The sequence below is a fragment of the Pseudochaenichthys georgianus genome, unplaced genomic scaffold (assembly GCF_902827115.2).
Source record: "Pseudochaenichthys georgianus unplaced genomic scaffold, fPseGeo1.2 scaffold_704_arrow_ctg1, whole genome shotgun sequence".
NCBI classification, from domain to species: domain Eukaryota; kingdom Metazoa; phylum Chordata; class Actinopteri; order Perciformes; family Channichthyidae; genus Pseudochaenichthys; species Pseudochaenichthys georgianus.
The window spans coordinates 1-15026 of record NW_027263258.1 but is presented as its reverse complement, the minus strand read 5'-3'; the positions used below and the strand labels follow the sequence as shown (position 1 = coordinate 15026).

Genomic DNA, 15026 nt, shown 5'->3' with positions numbered 1-15026 from the left:
TGAATCAGTCATTCACCGAAAACAAAACTGAAGACTAGGTCAAGGACAAGAATATCTGAATGAAATGGAAACAAACTGAGGTTTAGTAAGAAAGACAAATAACTTAAACACTTACAGATATTAAAATATGTTGCCTTTCGGTGCGAAATCCTGTGTTTCCAACTCCTGAAATGTGATAGTTCACTCCTTTACTTTGTCTGATCACTGTCAATTATATTTCTGTATCCATGGAGAACAAGTCATAGAAAGGAAAATGTTAACATCTAAACTAATTGTACTCCATCTGGCCATGAAGATAGTGAGATATGATAGAAACATCCAGAACAGCAGAGGGGTGGATCTAAAAAGCTCAACCACAGGCTGCTTACACAATTCACTTTCCCATAAGACTCTTAAAAAAAAAAGCATGTATAAAAGAAGTACACTTATTTGTACGACCTTTTTAAGAGTGGTTTGCAGAGGTCTGCGTGTACAAGACGGTTATTTAAAGTACAGAAATGTTGTTTTTCTGTATGTGTTTTCAAAGATAACTGAAGGGAATATGTGTTACAACATTATTTGAAAGCTTGAATACTCTGAACGCGAGGTCCTCTACTCTCAAATCCTTTTGTTATGTCCCTATTGATTGCATCTTAGCTATTTAACCAATGTTTAGAGGTAGTTATAAGTCTTAAGGGTCTCTGGCTTAGCAGGTTGGGAATTTAACTGGTATGTAAAATGTATGCCTCTTTCAAACACATTTTATGAATACTATCTGCTACAGAAACTACATAGATAATTAATTATCGGGGTAGTTTTAAATGCAATTAAAGCAGAGAATGCTGTTTTCTGCTTCACAATATGGAGATATATTGTTTGTTTTTTACAAAGTACTTCTTCCATGACTGAATAAAAACTAAAACACTGGTCTCTTCTGATAGTTGTGACTTTAGAGTATTATTTATTCTGTATAGTTTGTCATATTTGGATAATCCTCTGAATATAAGTATTTTTTAACTGCGAATAAGTACATATTTTAATTTGTATTCAATGTTCAGGAATTTTGTTATTCTTGTAGATAAGACTGTCAACATGCTGCTGTGACAAGATATGTTTCCTACTTGGGATAAATAAAGTATCAATCTTTATGTTTCCATTCTCCTCTGCCCTTCTTGAACAAACCTCCTTTGTTTGTGACTTCAAACTTGCACAATGTCAGCAACTCGGCCACAACAGGAGAGTAAAAACAGGGGAAATTACATGGTGCATTTCTAACAAAGATAGCAACAGTAACCCTAGGTTTCATCATCTGTCTGGGACACAGGAAGCCAAATTATGTAATCAAACACAAAGCTACATAAGAGGATATTGATGTGTTAGTGGCAGATTTACAGTCGGATATACAGTCAGGGTATTACAGTTACTGAGAATAAAGCTAGCCGTTAGCTTCCCTGTGCTAATTAACAACTGCGATGTTGTCAGGCCTCTAAAACAAACTGTAACTCACAGAAAATGCCATACATTTATAGCCACGAATCCAGCAGTGATGGACGACATTACTTGTTGGTTATTTATCATGTATATAATTGTGTTAGAAGTAACGAAACCCGGCTACAGTTAGCATGCTAACACCACGCTAGCTAAGCTAAACGCTAACTGGAGTACCAGCATATTTTTCGTTTTTTTTTTTAATAAACCCGTAATTATAACAAAAGGAAAACCTGCCACATCAAGAATTACATAACCTGTTACCACGCCGTGTGTCTTTTAAAGCGGTATTTTCCTTTTTTGAGCTAAATGTTTACGCGGCCTTCGACTCGAAACACAAGCCGCGGGGCTCGAGTTCCGGGAGAGCCGAGAGGCCGCAGCTCATCCTCGGACAAACAATACGAGCCAACCCGGCTCTTGGTCGGATTCACCTGCGGGATGATGAGCCACTCACCGTGTTTTTCTTCTCGGCTCTGAGACGTGCAGTAGCGGTTTATGTCTTAGGATCTCCTAGGTCCAAATGATGGGTGAATAGCCGTGTGTTTCGCCGATTCAGAGTTTTAATCAAGGCGTTCCCATATCTTCAGAACCGGTATAAAAAAAAAGGTCAGAGTGACGGAGAGTCGATAAACACAGGAGACCGAAATGGAGAGCCGAGCCGACTGCTGCTGCCGCGTTCAGGAGCTGCTCGTCAGCTCGGAAATACAACACACCCAAAACGTTAATTATCAGAATCGTTTTTTTCCCAAGTAGGTTTACACATACGAGCAATTTGCTTTGGTGTAAATGGTGCATAGCATACAAAGACCATACTTGTATTTCCTGTTTATTTAAATAATATTATTACATTCCTTGCATGGTTAAAACCTACATAGTATTAAACCTGATTCTGAAATTAAGTTTGAATTGTATTTAAAAAAGGTTAAATACAAGGTTTACTCTCTTAGTTACTATGTTGGAATGGGGGAAGGTAACAACAGTTAGAGTATGAAACACATTTAGGAGTAGTATAATGTAAATGTAAAAAATGAAATCACTTAATCACGCTTCATCTTGTTTATTCTTGGGTTTACGACAGTCCCTGAAGTTAGCATGTTGTGGCGACGCAGCAGACGTAAGGGGGCGCTGCGTTTCAAAATAATTATAATAATTACAAAAAACAACAACTGTTGAATATATATTTTGTATTAATATCCTACATTTAATTTAAAATATATATTTTAAAATGTTTTATGATGCTGTGTGGTATTATAGCTATATGTATTTACTTAACAATTGCTGTATTGCAAAATATGAGTTTCAGAGGCGACTAATAAATATGTACCTCATCACTCATCACCAGTGTTTGTTCACTTAACAAACTGAGGACAAATAAAGAAAACTTGACTGTGAATTAGAAGAAAAAAACATGTTTTTATTCACTTGTGTCGTTAGAAAACATCATGTTAACTCAGTCATTCAGGCAACAGCTGGACAGTTCACAGAGCAGTCGGCCAGGTGAGCACACACACATTTAAACACACTAATACTGCTGGTGTGAGCATGTGTGTGAAGCACAGAGGAAGACAGAAGCTCACCTGGTTATTTTACTTATTGCAGGTAATGATTTAGTGTTTTATTATGCAGGACATCATGTTAGAAATGTCTTTATTCTCTTCACTGATATGAATGTTGACATTCAGACAATACAAGTATTTTAAAACCAAACAAACGTACATTCTTCAAACTGATAAAACACGATAGTGTCTTTTTATCTAAAGTGCTAACGACTAAAAAGTCCCTTACAGGCCACCGTATGATTCATAACAATCTTCAGTTTGTGTTTTCATGTGATTTGTCGACATTAAACCTTACATATTAACATTTGACTAATACAAATAAAAATCCTTTTCATATCTTTGAGCTCTTCTCTGTTCTTGACATTCATTCATTCACGCCAGGGTGAAAGGAAGACCTCGATTTGTTGTGATGCAGAAAAGCAGCTTTATCTACCGCTAACTTCAGATTGCTTCGAGAGATGACAGTCATTTCAAAATGAATGCTCCCTTTTACGTCCAGACCTCATCAAAAAGCACAGTGTTAGTTTCATTTTCCCTTCTTTATTTATCGGCAAAGGCATCGAGTTTCTTTATGATGCTCTCCTGTGATTGGTCCAACTCACTGCCTCTACTTAACATGCATCCTTTATGGTAGATTGTGTTGTTGAGAAAAGTCAAAACTCTGAGAATTTGATGTTTTGGGGAAATCTTATAATGTCCTGCTGCCATCTGGTGGTCTGTATGACACCATGGTATATCTTGTAAAGTCATGTTACATGTTGAATAAAATATATAAAAAATGAAATTGTATGACAACACTGAAGCAGAGGCCTGTACTACGAAGCCGGTTCAACCGAACCTGGATATGTTTGAGTTAGCCGGTTGGCCTAATCCAAAACATACGCGCTGTCGCTAAGCTGTACTACGACGCGGGTTATCAAGTGGATCGCTCAAGCCAGACGTATCCTATCTAGTTAGGTGCGTGTTCACATGAAAGGGGTGGTATCTGGAGCATTCGACCAATCACAAACATGGAGAAGCGTACTGACAGCGCAGCGTCATACTTCCTGAATGAAAAGTGAACTCTAATACTAGACACATGAAGAAGTTAAACTTTAAACATCCATGACTTAAACACTTGATCAGGATCAAAGCCTCAGAGCTGCACCTGCAAGGTGAATACAGCTGGAACAGAACACGTGTTTGAATGCGTACATTAACAGGTTTATGATATCACTGCCCGTCTAACACACGATCTGACTTTCATTACATTTGTCTCGAGTGTTTCCTCAACTTAATGTGTTGCTTAAAATAATACTTCTGCATCCAGTGTGTGACGCTGAGTGTTGCACGGCCAGATACGGCTCAGCTGACTCAGATCAGGAGATATATGATACATTATGAAGTGATATGCCGCGGACTGTACTTAATGTACTCTGATCCGGTTACTTATGTTGTGGCCGATATTTAAGTAAGCTTTCTTAACGCTAATGTAATAATCGTCAGATTGCTCTGAAGATGGAGGTGATATTCTATTAATGTTCACGTTCACACAGTCGGTGATTTCTGCCGGCCGTCTTTCCTGCGACGGCAGCTTTTCTGTATTTCCTTTCTCCTGTGATATGACTTGATCGCTTTAAACTCCGCACACTGAGCTCTGATTGGTCAGCAGGCGGTGCTTTCACTGAGTTGAGCTCTTAGCCTGGAATCTAACCTGCTCCGGAGCAAGCTAGCCGTTCAGCATAAGTTACCATGGAGATCTAGCCCGCTAAAAAGAGAACCAGCTTCGTAGGACCGGAAACCCCGAGTTTTCCCTGAAGTTAGCCGCTAAGAGAAAATCCTGCTTCGTAGTACAGGCCCCAGATATCGGATGTGCAAACTGAATTTGTTTACAATTGAACAAAGATCTGTTTCGGTAAAACATTATGCTATTGCACTACTTTGTCTATTTTGTGAGTACTTTCACATTTCATTGATTTTTCTGAACTATATTTGTTTATTTTAGGTTTTTTTACCACCCAAACAGTTATTTTTGTTCTTTACAAAACATAATAGAGAATATCATTATTAATATTAAAACATATGATCATATTGTGTAACTTATAGGACTATCTATGAATGAAATTAGTGTTTTTTTCAAAACCAATTTTGGACAATCAGTTTCAAAAGAATGTTTCTATTTAGACTCAAAAACCAAAGAGGGTTTTTGGATATCTTAAAATTGCAAAAACATTCAAAGAAACATGTGGACGATTAAATCAGAGATGAAGGCAGCTTATTGTCAATATGAAGTTCATAAAGTCTGAATTATTTAAACTCATAAATCAGTTAAAATTATCCAACTTTTATCTCAGAATTTAGCGTTTTTCCCAAATCTTTGACATCCTTTCCGTCAGCTCTAAATCAGTTCATTCAGAGTCCACTCTGTGTTCCCCTGACGCCACCCCGAAGAGAACGTGTTCAAGTCCCTCCTTCAGTCAGTTTTAAAATGGTCTCATTCCTTAAAATCTTCTTAGCGATAAAAACATGAAATGATTTTTGCTCAGTTCGATTATTGACTGATTGATAATAAGACGATCAATAACAGTGATGTGTGATTACGTGACATGCATCGTGTGGAAGAAGTGAGATATAAAGATTGTTGAACTTCAAACGATCTGTCTTTCTTCTCCATCTTACCCTTCAGATTCTCAGGCAACAAGAGTGCTGCTTGTCCGGAGGGGACAGTGAACGCAGCACGGTGCATTTGTGTTAACAAAAACCTCCATCTTTGTTTGTTTTTTCGGCTGAACGGTCTCACAGGAAGTTGGTTTTGAGCGTGATGCTGGGGGACAACTTGGCGGCGGGGTTAGCGCTGCTAGCTTTGGCGTTCAGACTCTCCTGGTTTCCCTTCACAGCCGCTTCCAGACGAGACTTCAGGTGAGGAGACGACGCGATGAGAGACCTGAGGGGGAGGAAACAAATCACATCAATCCGGAAAGGTCCTTTATTAAAAAGGTCTCCTATTAAACTGTTTCTCATCAATATATCCCAGGGCTCAGATATATCCAGAGCCTGTCTCTGATTGGCTGAATCACCAAACAGATCATTGCAGCATTACCCATAATCCCCTCTGTTTCAGCCCTGTTTCCAAAGTGCTGATTCTCTGTCTGTTACTTCAGATGAAAGTAAGGAGCCCCTCCCCACGCCCCTCTGAGAGACATCTGGTTACAAAGAACTCAATGGAGCTCTAGAGGAGATTCAGGTGATAAGGGGGGGGGGGGTTACCTTGTTGCTGATTGGCTAATGGTTACACAAGACAACACATCGTGATGACATCATAAAGTGGCCAAAATCTGATCAGCTCATTTTCAGACAGGTTTTTATAGAAATGGATCAAAAAGAGAGAAAATCTTTGTTCCTGAAACTTTCAGAGTCTCTTTCCACAGAGGGGACACATGTTGATGTAGAAGAGACATGAAGAAGAGGGGACACATGTTGATGTAGAAGAGACATGAAGAAGAGGGGACACATGTTGATGTAGAAGAGACATGAGGAAGAGGGGACACATGTTGATGTAGAAGAGACATGGAGAAGAGGGGACACATGTTGATGTAGAAGAGACATGAAGAAGAGGGGACACATGTTGATGTGGAAGAGACATGGAGAAGAGGAGACACATGTTGATGTAGAAGAGACATGGAGAAGAGGGGACACATGTTGATGTAGAAGAGACATGGAGAAGAGGAGACACATGTTGATGTAGAAGAGACATGGAGAAGAGGGGACACATGTTGATGTAGGAGAGACATGAAGAAGAGGGGACACATGTTGATGTAGAAGAGACATGAAGAAGAGGGGACACATGTTGATGTAGAGGAGACATGAAGAAGAGGGGACACATGTTGATGTAGAAGAGACATGAAAAAGAGGGGACACATGTTGACGTTATTTCCTGATAGTTGAGTTGTTGTTGTTGTTGTGTATCATCTGTTACCTGAACACGGCTGAGTGCAGCGGGCCGAGGCGCATGAGGTCTTTGAGCGCCGCCTCGTGGAGGGAGCGAGACGCCGGGGGGGCCGAAGCCAGAGCGTTCTCATCCAGGAGGAAGGAGATGAGGAGCGGCAGCAGCACGGCCACCAGCTGAGGACCTGAGGACACAAACAAGGACACAGAAAACACAGCTTTTAAACAGCTGTTGTGGCGGCCATTGATTACGGCCGCTCTGACGCTAAACTTCGCTCATTGTTGTGACGCGTATAAATAATGAAGTCTGTACTGAACTCGACGTTTTAAGGATATTTAATATTGTAAATCAAAACGGAATCATACGGTCAACAAACGATATCAGCGCTAAGCTCACCCCCATGGTCATGCTACCAAACCTCCACACACACCAGGTGCAAACTGGTTTTGTCCATGAAATCCTCCCAAAACCTAAAATCCCTTGTCGTAGCGTAACTTCTTTTTAGATCTGGAATGTGTTTTGCACTCACGCTGCGTCTCCTCTGCCGTCTGGATCAGGGTCTCCATGGCTCGGACTCCCTCCAGGACCCCCTGCAGCTCCTCCTGACTCTGAGGACGACTCCTCTCCACCTTCTGAGGAGAAAACACATCGTACAATCACGATATGAATATGTGTTCAAAACGGTCTGACCAAACGTTTAGAGCACATGTGTCAAACTCGAGGCCCGGGGGCCAAATCAGGGCCGTGGTGGATTTAATTTCGGCCCGCAGGATAATTTCTAATTCCTATTAGATCTGGCCCGCCGGTATATTGCACACACACCTTCCCTCCATCCTGAGGGTCTCCTCCACTCAGAGCCTGAGCCCAAACATTGATGACTTGCACCCTGATGAGACGCCAAGTATCTGAGCTAGCATCTCAGAGCAGCAACCTGAGTTCAATGGATGCTTCCTTCTGCACTTCCTCTCTCTCACGACAACAGGGCATGTTTGGTTTCTCTCTGAGGGAATAGTTTTGTTGAAGCTGTTGTTGGCCTGTGGGGAAATGTACTCATGAGAAGTGACTCTGGAGAAGCTGCAGATAGAGCCATGAGAAATGAATGCAGCTGATTATTTAATGTTGTTTTTATAGGCAATAGTTTAAGCTTTGTTAGTTCCAGGTTTAATATGTGCAACAAGTTCATTTCAATACGTTCTGCAATAAACATTGAACCAGCCCGGCCCTCCACTAGCACCCATGTTTTAATGTTGGCGCACTGTGTGTTTCAGTTTGACCCCCCTGCTGTAGACGCATTGGAAACGTTCCTTCCTGAAATAAGAAAAACCCCTTCAAAGGGAATTGGAAAAGACCAGATGTATATGCTTCGAGCTCTGGTATTAATATCCCTTAAAATGATTACTATAAATTGGCTTAAACCTCACCGCCCTATGAAAATATTGTAAGCCTCTAATTGGACTATATTTTTTATATTTCTTATGCTTTGTTGATAATAACTATTATGTATTGTACTTTTTGATTGTATTATATATATATTTGTATATCCAGGGTATCTGCAGGAAGTCACAAGCAAGACCTTTTAAGACTTTTTCCATACATGTTAAGACCTCATCGCCACTTCGAGTTCTAACCGGTTACCTTGGCGACACACTTCACCTCACATTGACTATATACAGTACTGAGTGTCCTTCCTCCTTATCTTCCAACCATTTGGACGCAGACTTGCATTTCCCCATAATGATGTTGCTTAGCAACCGGCGTAAACGGACCTTCGCGCTATCGAGCAGTGAGCGCGCGACGTCCTGTTCAGACGACGTCAAACCCAACGGGATGCCATCAATAAACTACAGAATCACACGACACACCTACGCCATGACTACATTCAGGCAGACTGTAGAACACAACCTCTCTGGACCATTCATATACTTATTGAAGACAAGCTACAGTTGTTCTAATAAATGTTAAAAAAAATAAGAACATTTTGTATTTTTTAAGGACTCCGTACCTGCAGGAATCGAACCAGCTGTGGTCCGAGGGCCTGGATGTACGGCACGGCCACGGCGGGCTGAGCCTGAAACACGGAGGTTAGCAGCTGATAGCACCGACTCACAACCTGCAGGAGAAAGAGACGTTTATATTATCCGCCACATACACCTGACTTCTCTCCACCTCCGTCCTCAAATCCCAAACCGATATTTCTCCTGGAGCTCAAACTTGCAATGATTTGATTTATAGGTTCCCTGGTGAGAACTCCGTTATTGGGTGAATGGATTTTCAAGGACATTAAAAGGTCATTCAAAAATAACACACATTGGGAAGCTTTGCTCTCAATACAAGTTGAAGTTTTCAAAAAACCACCCGTACGAACAAATGCCAAACTTCATTGCATCTCATCAAAAGGTGTTAGTCTGTGGAATAACTGTAACGATGCACTGAAATATTGTACAAGTCGATCTAAAATGAAAGTATTATTTAGGAGTCTAATCAAGATTAACAAGACAAACATGTCGCTGATGACGATGACCTAATGTTTTATAAGAAAAATATATGTTAGAGGGGGTAGGACCAGAAAAGTTTGTTTAAGCTTCTTCTTGCCCCTGTTGAACATGAACAGAGACTATCTGAACATTATTTTTATTTTTTTTATTTTGTTTGTTATTATTATTTTTTGTTGGTACTTTGTTATAATTATTAATCTGAGTGAAAAAAAGAAAAAAAGAGAATATATATATATTATTGTTATATTTTTTGTTTCTGACACATAAATTGACTAAACTAATGTAAACGTTGTGTTCTGAATCAGAATACCTTCATTCGCCCCAGAGGGGAAACGTACATTGGTACAGCAAGTCAAGAGACAAAGACAGCTTAATATAATTAGGAAGCATGCATAAAGAATATTTTAAATAAATAGAAGTAGAAATTACACAATTTACAAAATACACATCCAGCACCCCCCCCCCCCTCTCCCTCTCTCTGTGTGGTGCTGACCTGCGGGTCTTTGGCCTCCATGCTGCTGCTGAAGCGCTGCACACAGAGTTTCTGCAGCGTCTCGGCGGTGCAGACGTCAGGAGCCGCAGAGAGCAGGAAGACGGTGAGAGCTGTGAGCAGACTGACCTGATCCACTGAGTCTCCTGAGGACATGCACACGTTTACAATATGTTCTTTATACAGTATTTTCAAATGTGTGTCTCTCTGTTCTTCAGTGAAGTCCCAATACATTGTGTGCAGTTTTAACGGGAGTCCATTTCTTTATTCCCTATTGTCAGCGATACACCGCTTGTCGTTATACCTTTGGGTATAGATGCTGTCAATAGAGCGGTGCAGGGACGCGTCCTAAAACCTGGAAGTGAGTCAGCATTTCTCCACTTCCTGTTCCCTCGTCTCAGAGCCAATGGGATCTCTCCGTAGGGTTTAGGAGAATATCTGGAATCAGGTCTGAGGTTGAGACGCATTGAAGAGACGGATCACGTTTTGTTCTACGACATTAAACCATCAGCAGCGACCCCACTGGTGATTTCTGAAGAGTGGACGTGTCTGAGAAACGATGGTTGTTACCAAGCGGCTGAAAAGGACTACAGAAGTCGTGGAGGCCGTTGAACGTCATGACGCCGAACACGTGAACACTCCTCTAAGTTAGTTTCTGTGCTGCTTGAAAGCAAGTCCCTGCCTCCTGCAAACTGTTCAAACAAACGCTTCAACTCGTTCCATCTAGAATCTGCATGTTTGAATCTGGATCTGAAGTCGGCGTGACGTTGAAGTCGTGCTGCTGGACTCGCCTGTAGCTCCTTTATAGCACAACGTTATCATTTTGCTTCTGGCGACTAGATTTATGATTAGAAAATTAGAAAAGTAGGGTAGACCAGGGTTTCCGTTAGCCGGTAATTAACGGTTTTTAGCTGGTAAAATTTATAAAAAACCGGTAAATTCAAAACCTGACGGTCAAAATGTCTGGTAATAATTAGGGAGGCTCCGATCGATCGGCCGCCGGTCATTATCGGCCGATATTCACTCTTAATAGTTTGATCGGTGCTCTCTATAAAGGCCGATCAGGAGAGCTGGATCTGATCCATATGGACATGAACGCGAGTGAAGTGTAACCGGAGAGAGAGAGAGATCAGATCAGCTGCTGAGTCTGACCGAGACACGCAGCTCTGCATGATCACCTGAAGCCCCGCCCTCTGTTTAGCGAGCTGCAGGAGCTGCATGAGAAACTGACGGGCTGTCAGGAGAGAGAGAGAGAGGGAGAGAGAGAGGGAGAGGGAGAGAGGGAGAGAGAGAGAGAGAGAGAGAGAGGGAGAGAGAGAGAGAGGGAGAGAGAGAGAGGGAGAGAGAGGGAGAGAGGGGAGAGGGGAGAGAGAGAGAGAGAGGGGAGAGAGAGAGAGAGAGAGAGAGAGGATCCGTTTCTCCCGTGTTATTATTCAAAGTTGATGTACACTTCTGAATAATGTACGTTATCTACTACAAGTAGTTTGTTTGAATGTAATAATTATGTTGTTTGTTGTTTGTGGAATAATTTATTGAAAATGAATCTGAATTTTTCGATCTGTTACGATTATAAACTGAAGCAATATAAAAATGACTCCCATTAACTGAGTTTTAAACATCAGCATATCCGGTCATAGTCCGTTAATTACCTGCTAACGGAAACTCTGCTACACAATTATTATTATTATTATCATTATTGAAACATGACCGGTAAGTTTCAAATTTGTCCTGTAAAATAAATTCTGTCCGGACATTTGACCGGCGAGAAAAAATTCTAGCGGAAACCCTGGGGTAGACATGTGGAGATTATCCGACTGAACAAAACGTGATCCGTCTCTTAAATGTGTCTCAACCACAGACCTGATTTCCAGCTATTTTCCTAAACCCTACGGAGAAATTGCTTTGCTTTTTGTCGAAGAGACCGGAAGGAGTAGAATCAATGTGGAGCTCACAGTCACCGCTCTTGAGATTCTCGTCAGTAGAAATTGAAGGCGATGGGAATGTGATCTGACAATGAAGCTTGTTAAACTGGAATGACTCATCGTTCGACTAACTATCCTATCATTATGAGAAATGCCTTTCTGTTTCACTTTCTTTCCGTCGTTAAAGTGTGTGTTGTACCGGCGTCCCAGAGTCCCAGCAGCGTGTTCAGAGCGGACCTCAGCAGCAGACTCCAGGCTCCTTGGCTCTTCTCCTGTCGGCTCATCGGAGACGTCACCACGGCCTTCAGAGCCTGAAGAGCCGCCTGCACCACCGAGCCCAGGGCTGACCCCCCCACTGAGCCCGCCGCCGGGGCACCTGGGAGAATGAAAAAGACAATAGTCAACATCGAGAGTCAAATTGCTGATTTATTTAGTAAGCAGACGTGTGTGTGTGTGTGTGTGTGTGTGTGTGTGTGTGTGTGTGTGTGTGTGTGTGTTACCAGGCTGGCTGCTGGGCAGGTGCACCAGCTCTCTGAGGACTCCCAGCAGCAGGTAGAGGACGGAGGGGAGGATGGACACGCTGCCTGCAGGACGAAGACACAAGCATCGGGTCAAGAGTCAGTGAGACAACAAAAACACACCAGGGAAACATGTTAGCATTAGCATTAGCATCTGACCTTCAGGGGAGCAGATGGACGGCAGCTCGGAGAGGACACACAGAGCGGAGGCCACCAGCTGACAGTCGGTGTCAGTCAAACTCCACACTGAACCTCTGGGACCTGAACACACACACACACACACACACACACTTCTTAACAGCATCCAAAGACAACACAACTTTTAAAGTGGTCAGTGTTGTTCTGATCACATTACCAGCTGTGTGTCTTTCTTATAACGGGGTATCTTTTTTTTTTTTTTATTGAGTCAGGCACAATGAGTTTACATTTATACAGTCAATATTTTTATTAATTTTTCCCCTTTCCCTCCCTCCCGGTCCTAGCTAGTAAAATAAATAACTAACTAAATAAATAAGATAGATACCTGTATAGGTCAAGGTAAAGTAATATAGAAGATAATATTAAAAGAAAATGTATAGATAAGGGAATAAAGAATAGTAACAGTAATACTTGTACCCATATACTCATATGTATACCCACATGTACACATGCACATACACGTACCTACCTACATACATACATGTATACAAAGACAGAACAAATAAATACAAATAAATAAATAAAAAATTCATATAAAAAGAGACACAAGAAAAAAACGAGAAAAAAAAAACATACATTCGTAGTTCCCCCTCTTTCTCCTTAATGTAGTGTCTTAAGTTCAGCTGTGTAGGCTATCATAGAGCCCCAGACAGATTCAAATAGTTTTGAGGAGCCCCTCAGGTGTAACGGGGTATCTTGAAGCTGTCATCAAGGGTTACATTGGGATTCATGAAGTGGGGGGGGGGCTCTGTGTTGAAAATCTTCTCATTGTAACATTAGACTGCATTTCATTTAACACACCTTTTCAGATATCAAAAAACTGTCCATGACCTTTGAAAAGTGCCGTTTTCAATTACAATTAAAAAAAAAAGAATCACTGAATACACGCTATCCTGCACGATTAAGGCCAACAAGATAATCAGGGTTATTAACTATTTAAGTGACAACATTTTCTATTTTATTTTAATCACGTCTAAATAAACAGAGTACTGCCTACACATCCATGTTTATCTACATTCCCGCTAACGTATACATGGCATAAAAAAGATTTAAAGGGGACCTATCATGCAAAATGCACTTGTGTACATCTTTTATACATTTTTTACACAACCCTCTCTCTTTTCCTCCGTACCCAAATCTCTTAAAAAGGGGCTGCAACGGATCTGATCCAGATTTGAACACTTCTATGACGTCACAGAAGTGGCGCTACGGCTATTGGGCTAACTCCACCAATCAGGAGGAGACAGCCACGGACATTGCCGTTGGAAAGCGCTGGAGACGCTGTAGTACGTATGCCAGGCCTGTAGGTGGTGCTGTTCTCACAGAATCAGCCCGTGAAAAGACGGTGTTAAATTGAGCGAAATGAGGAATGGCTAAAATGCATGATCTGTTTGGTATTTTGAAAAATAAAAAGGATAAATATGCCTTATATAGGTTTAGTCCTACACTCTATTACTCAAATATAGCTTGATAGGTCCACTTTAAAAAAAGACATATCACGTAGTTTCTCCAGACTAAACTTAATTAAATAAAACATCTGTGTGGAATGATACAAGATGCCGACATACAGGAGATAGATATTCATATTGTGGTGATGTTTACAGTGTGATCCTCTCACCAGTGGGACTGGTCCCGGCCAGTTTGGGGCTGAGCTGTGGAAGCTTCCGGACCAGAACACAGAGGCAGAGCTCCAGCGCTCCGAACACCAGCGAGCGCCCGGGAATCAAACCGCCGGTGTCCCGTCCCCTCTCCGAACTCAGGAAGCGTCTCCTTCTCCGATGCACCGTCGTCCACTGAGGAACAACAACAATAACGTGTTTACACAACAACATTCAGTTTGTGGGTTTTATTTGTGTGTGTGTAGCAGTGTGTGTAGCAGTGTGTGTAGCAGTGTGTGTAGCAGTGTGTGTGTAGCAGTGTGTGTGTAGCAGTGTGTGTGTAGCAGTGTGTGTGTGTAGCAGTGTGTGTAGCAGTGTGTGTAGCAGTGTGTGTAGCAGTGTGTGTAGCAGTGTGTGTGTAACAGTGTGTGTAACAGTATGTGTAGCAGTGTGCGTAGCAGTGTGTGTAGCAGTGTGTGTAGCAGTGTGTGTAGCAGTGTGTGTAGCAGTGTGTGTAGCAGTGTGTGTAGCAGTAGCAGTGTGTATAACGGTGTGTGTAGCAGTGTGTATAACAGTGTGTGTAGCAGTGTGTGTAGCAGTGTGTGTAGCAGTAGCAGTGTGTATAACGGTGTGTGTATAACGGTGTGTATAACAGTGTGTGTAGCAGTGTGTGTAGCAGTGTGTATAACAGTAGCAGTGTGTATAACAGTGTGTGTAGCAGTGTGTGTGTGTAGCAGTGTGTGTAGCAGTGTGTGTAGCAGTGTGTGTAGCAGTGTGTGTAGCAGTGTGTGTAGCAGTGTGTGTGTAACAGTGTGTGTAACAGTATGTGTAGCAGTGTGCGTAGCAGTGTGTAG

The 15026-nt window shown here is 41.7% G+C and overlaps 2 protein-coding genes across 2 annotated transcripts in view; both read right to left on the bottom strand.

Moving 5' to 3' along the window:
* hectd1 (HECT domain containing 1) overlaps positions 1-2143 on the bottom strand; it is a 58588-nt gene extending 56445 nt beyond the window's left edge. The window contains exon 1 of the mRNA XM_034079723.1: positions 1922-2143. The gene's annotated coding sequence lies outside the window, so the exon portion shown is untranslated. The remainder of the gene's footprint in view (positions 1-1921) is intronic.
* A 717-nt stretch (positions 2144-2860) lies between these two features.
* Positions 2861-14367, bottom strand: LOC117443908 (HEAT repeat-containing protein 5A-like; the record flags this gene model as incomplete). Its single annotated transcript, XM_034079721.2, has 9 exons — positions 2861-5949; positions 6982-7135; positions 7481-7583; positions 8954-9061; positions 9940-10082; positions 12058-12234; positions 12359-12442; positions 12536-12637; positions 14193-14367. Coding segments are annotated over 9 exons (1194 nt in total), but the record flags the coding sequence as incomplete, so codon positions are not given.
* Positions 14368-15026: the final 659 nt, after the last annotated feature.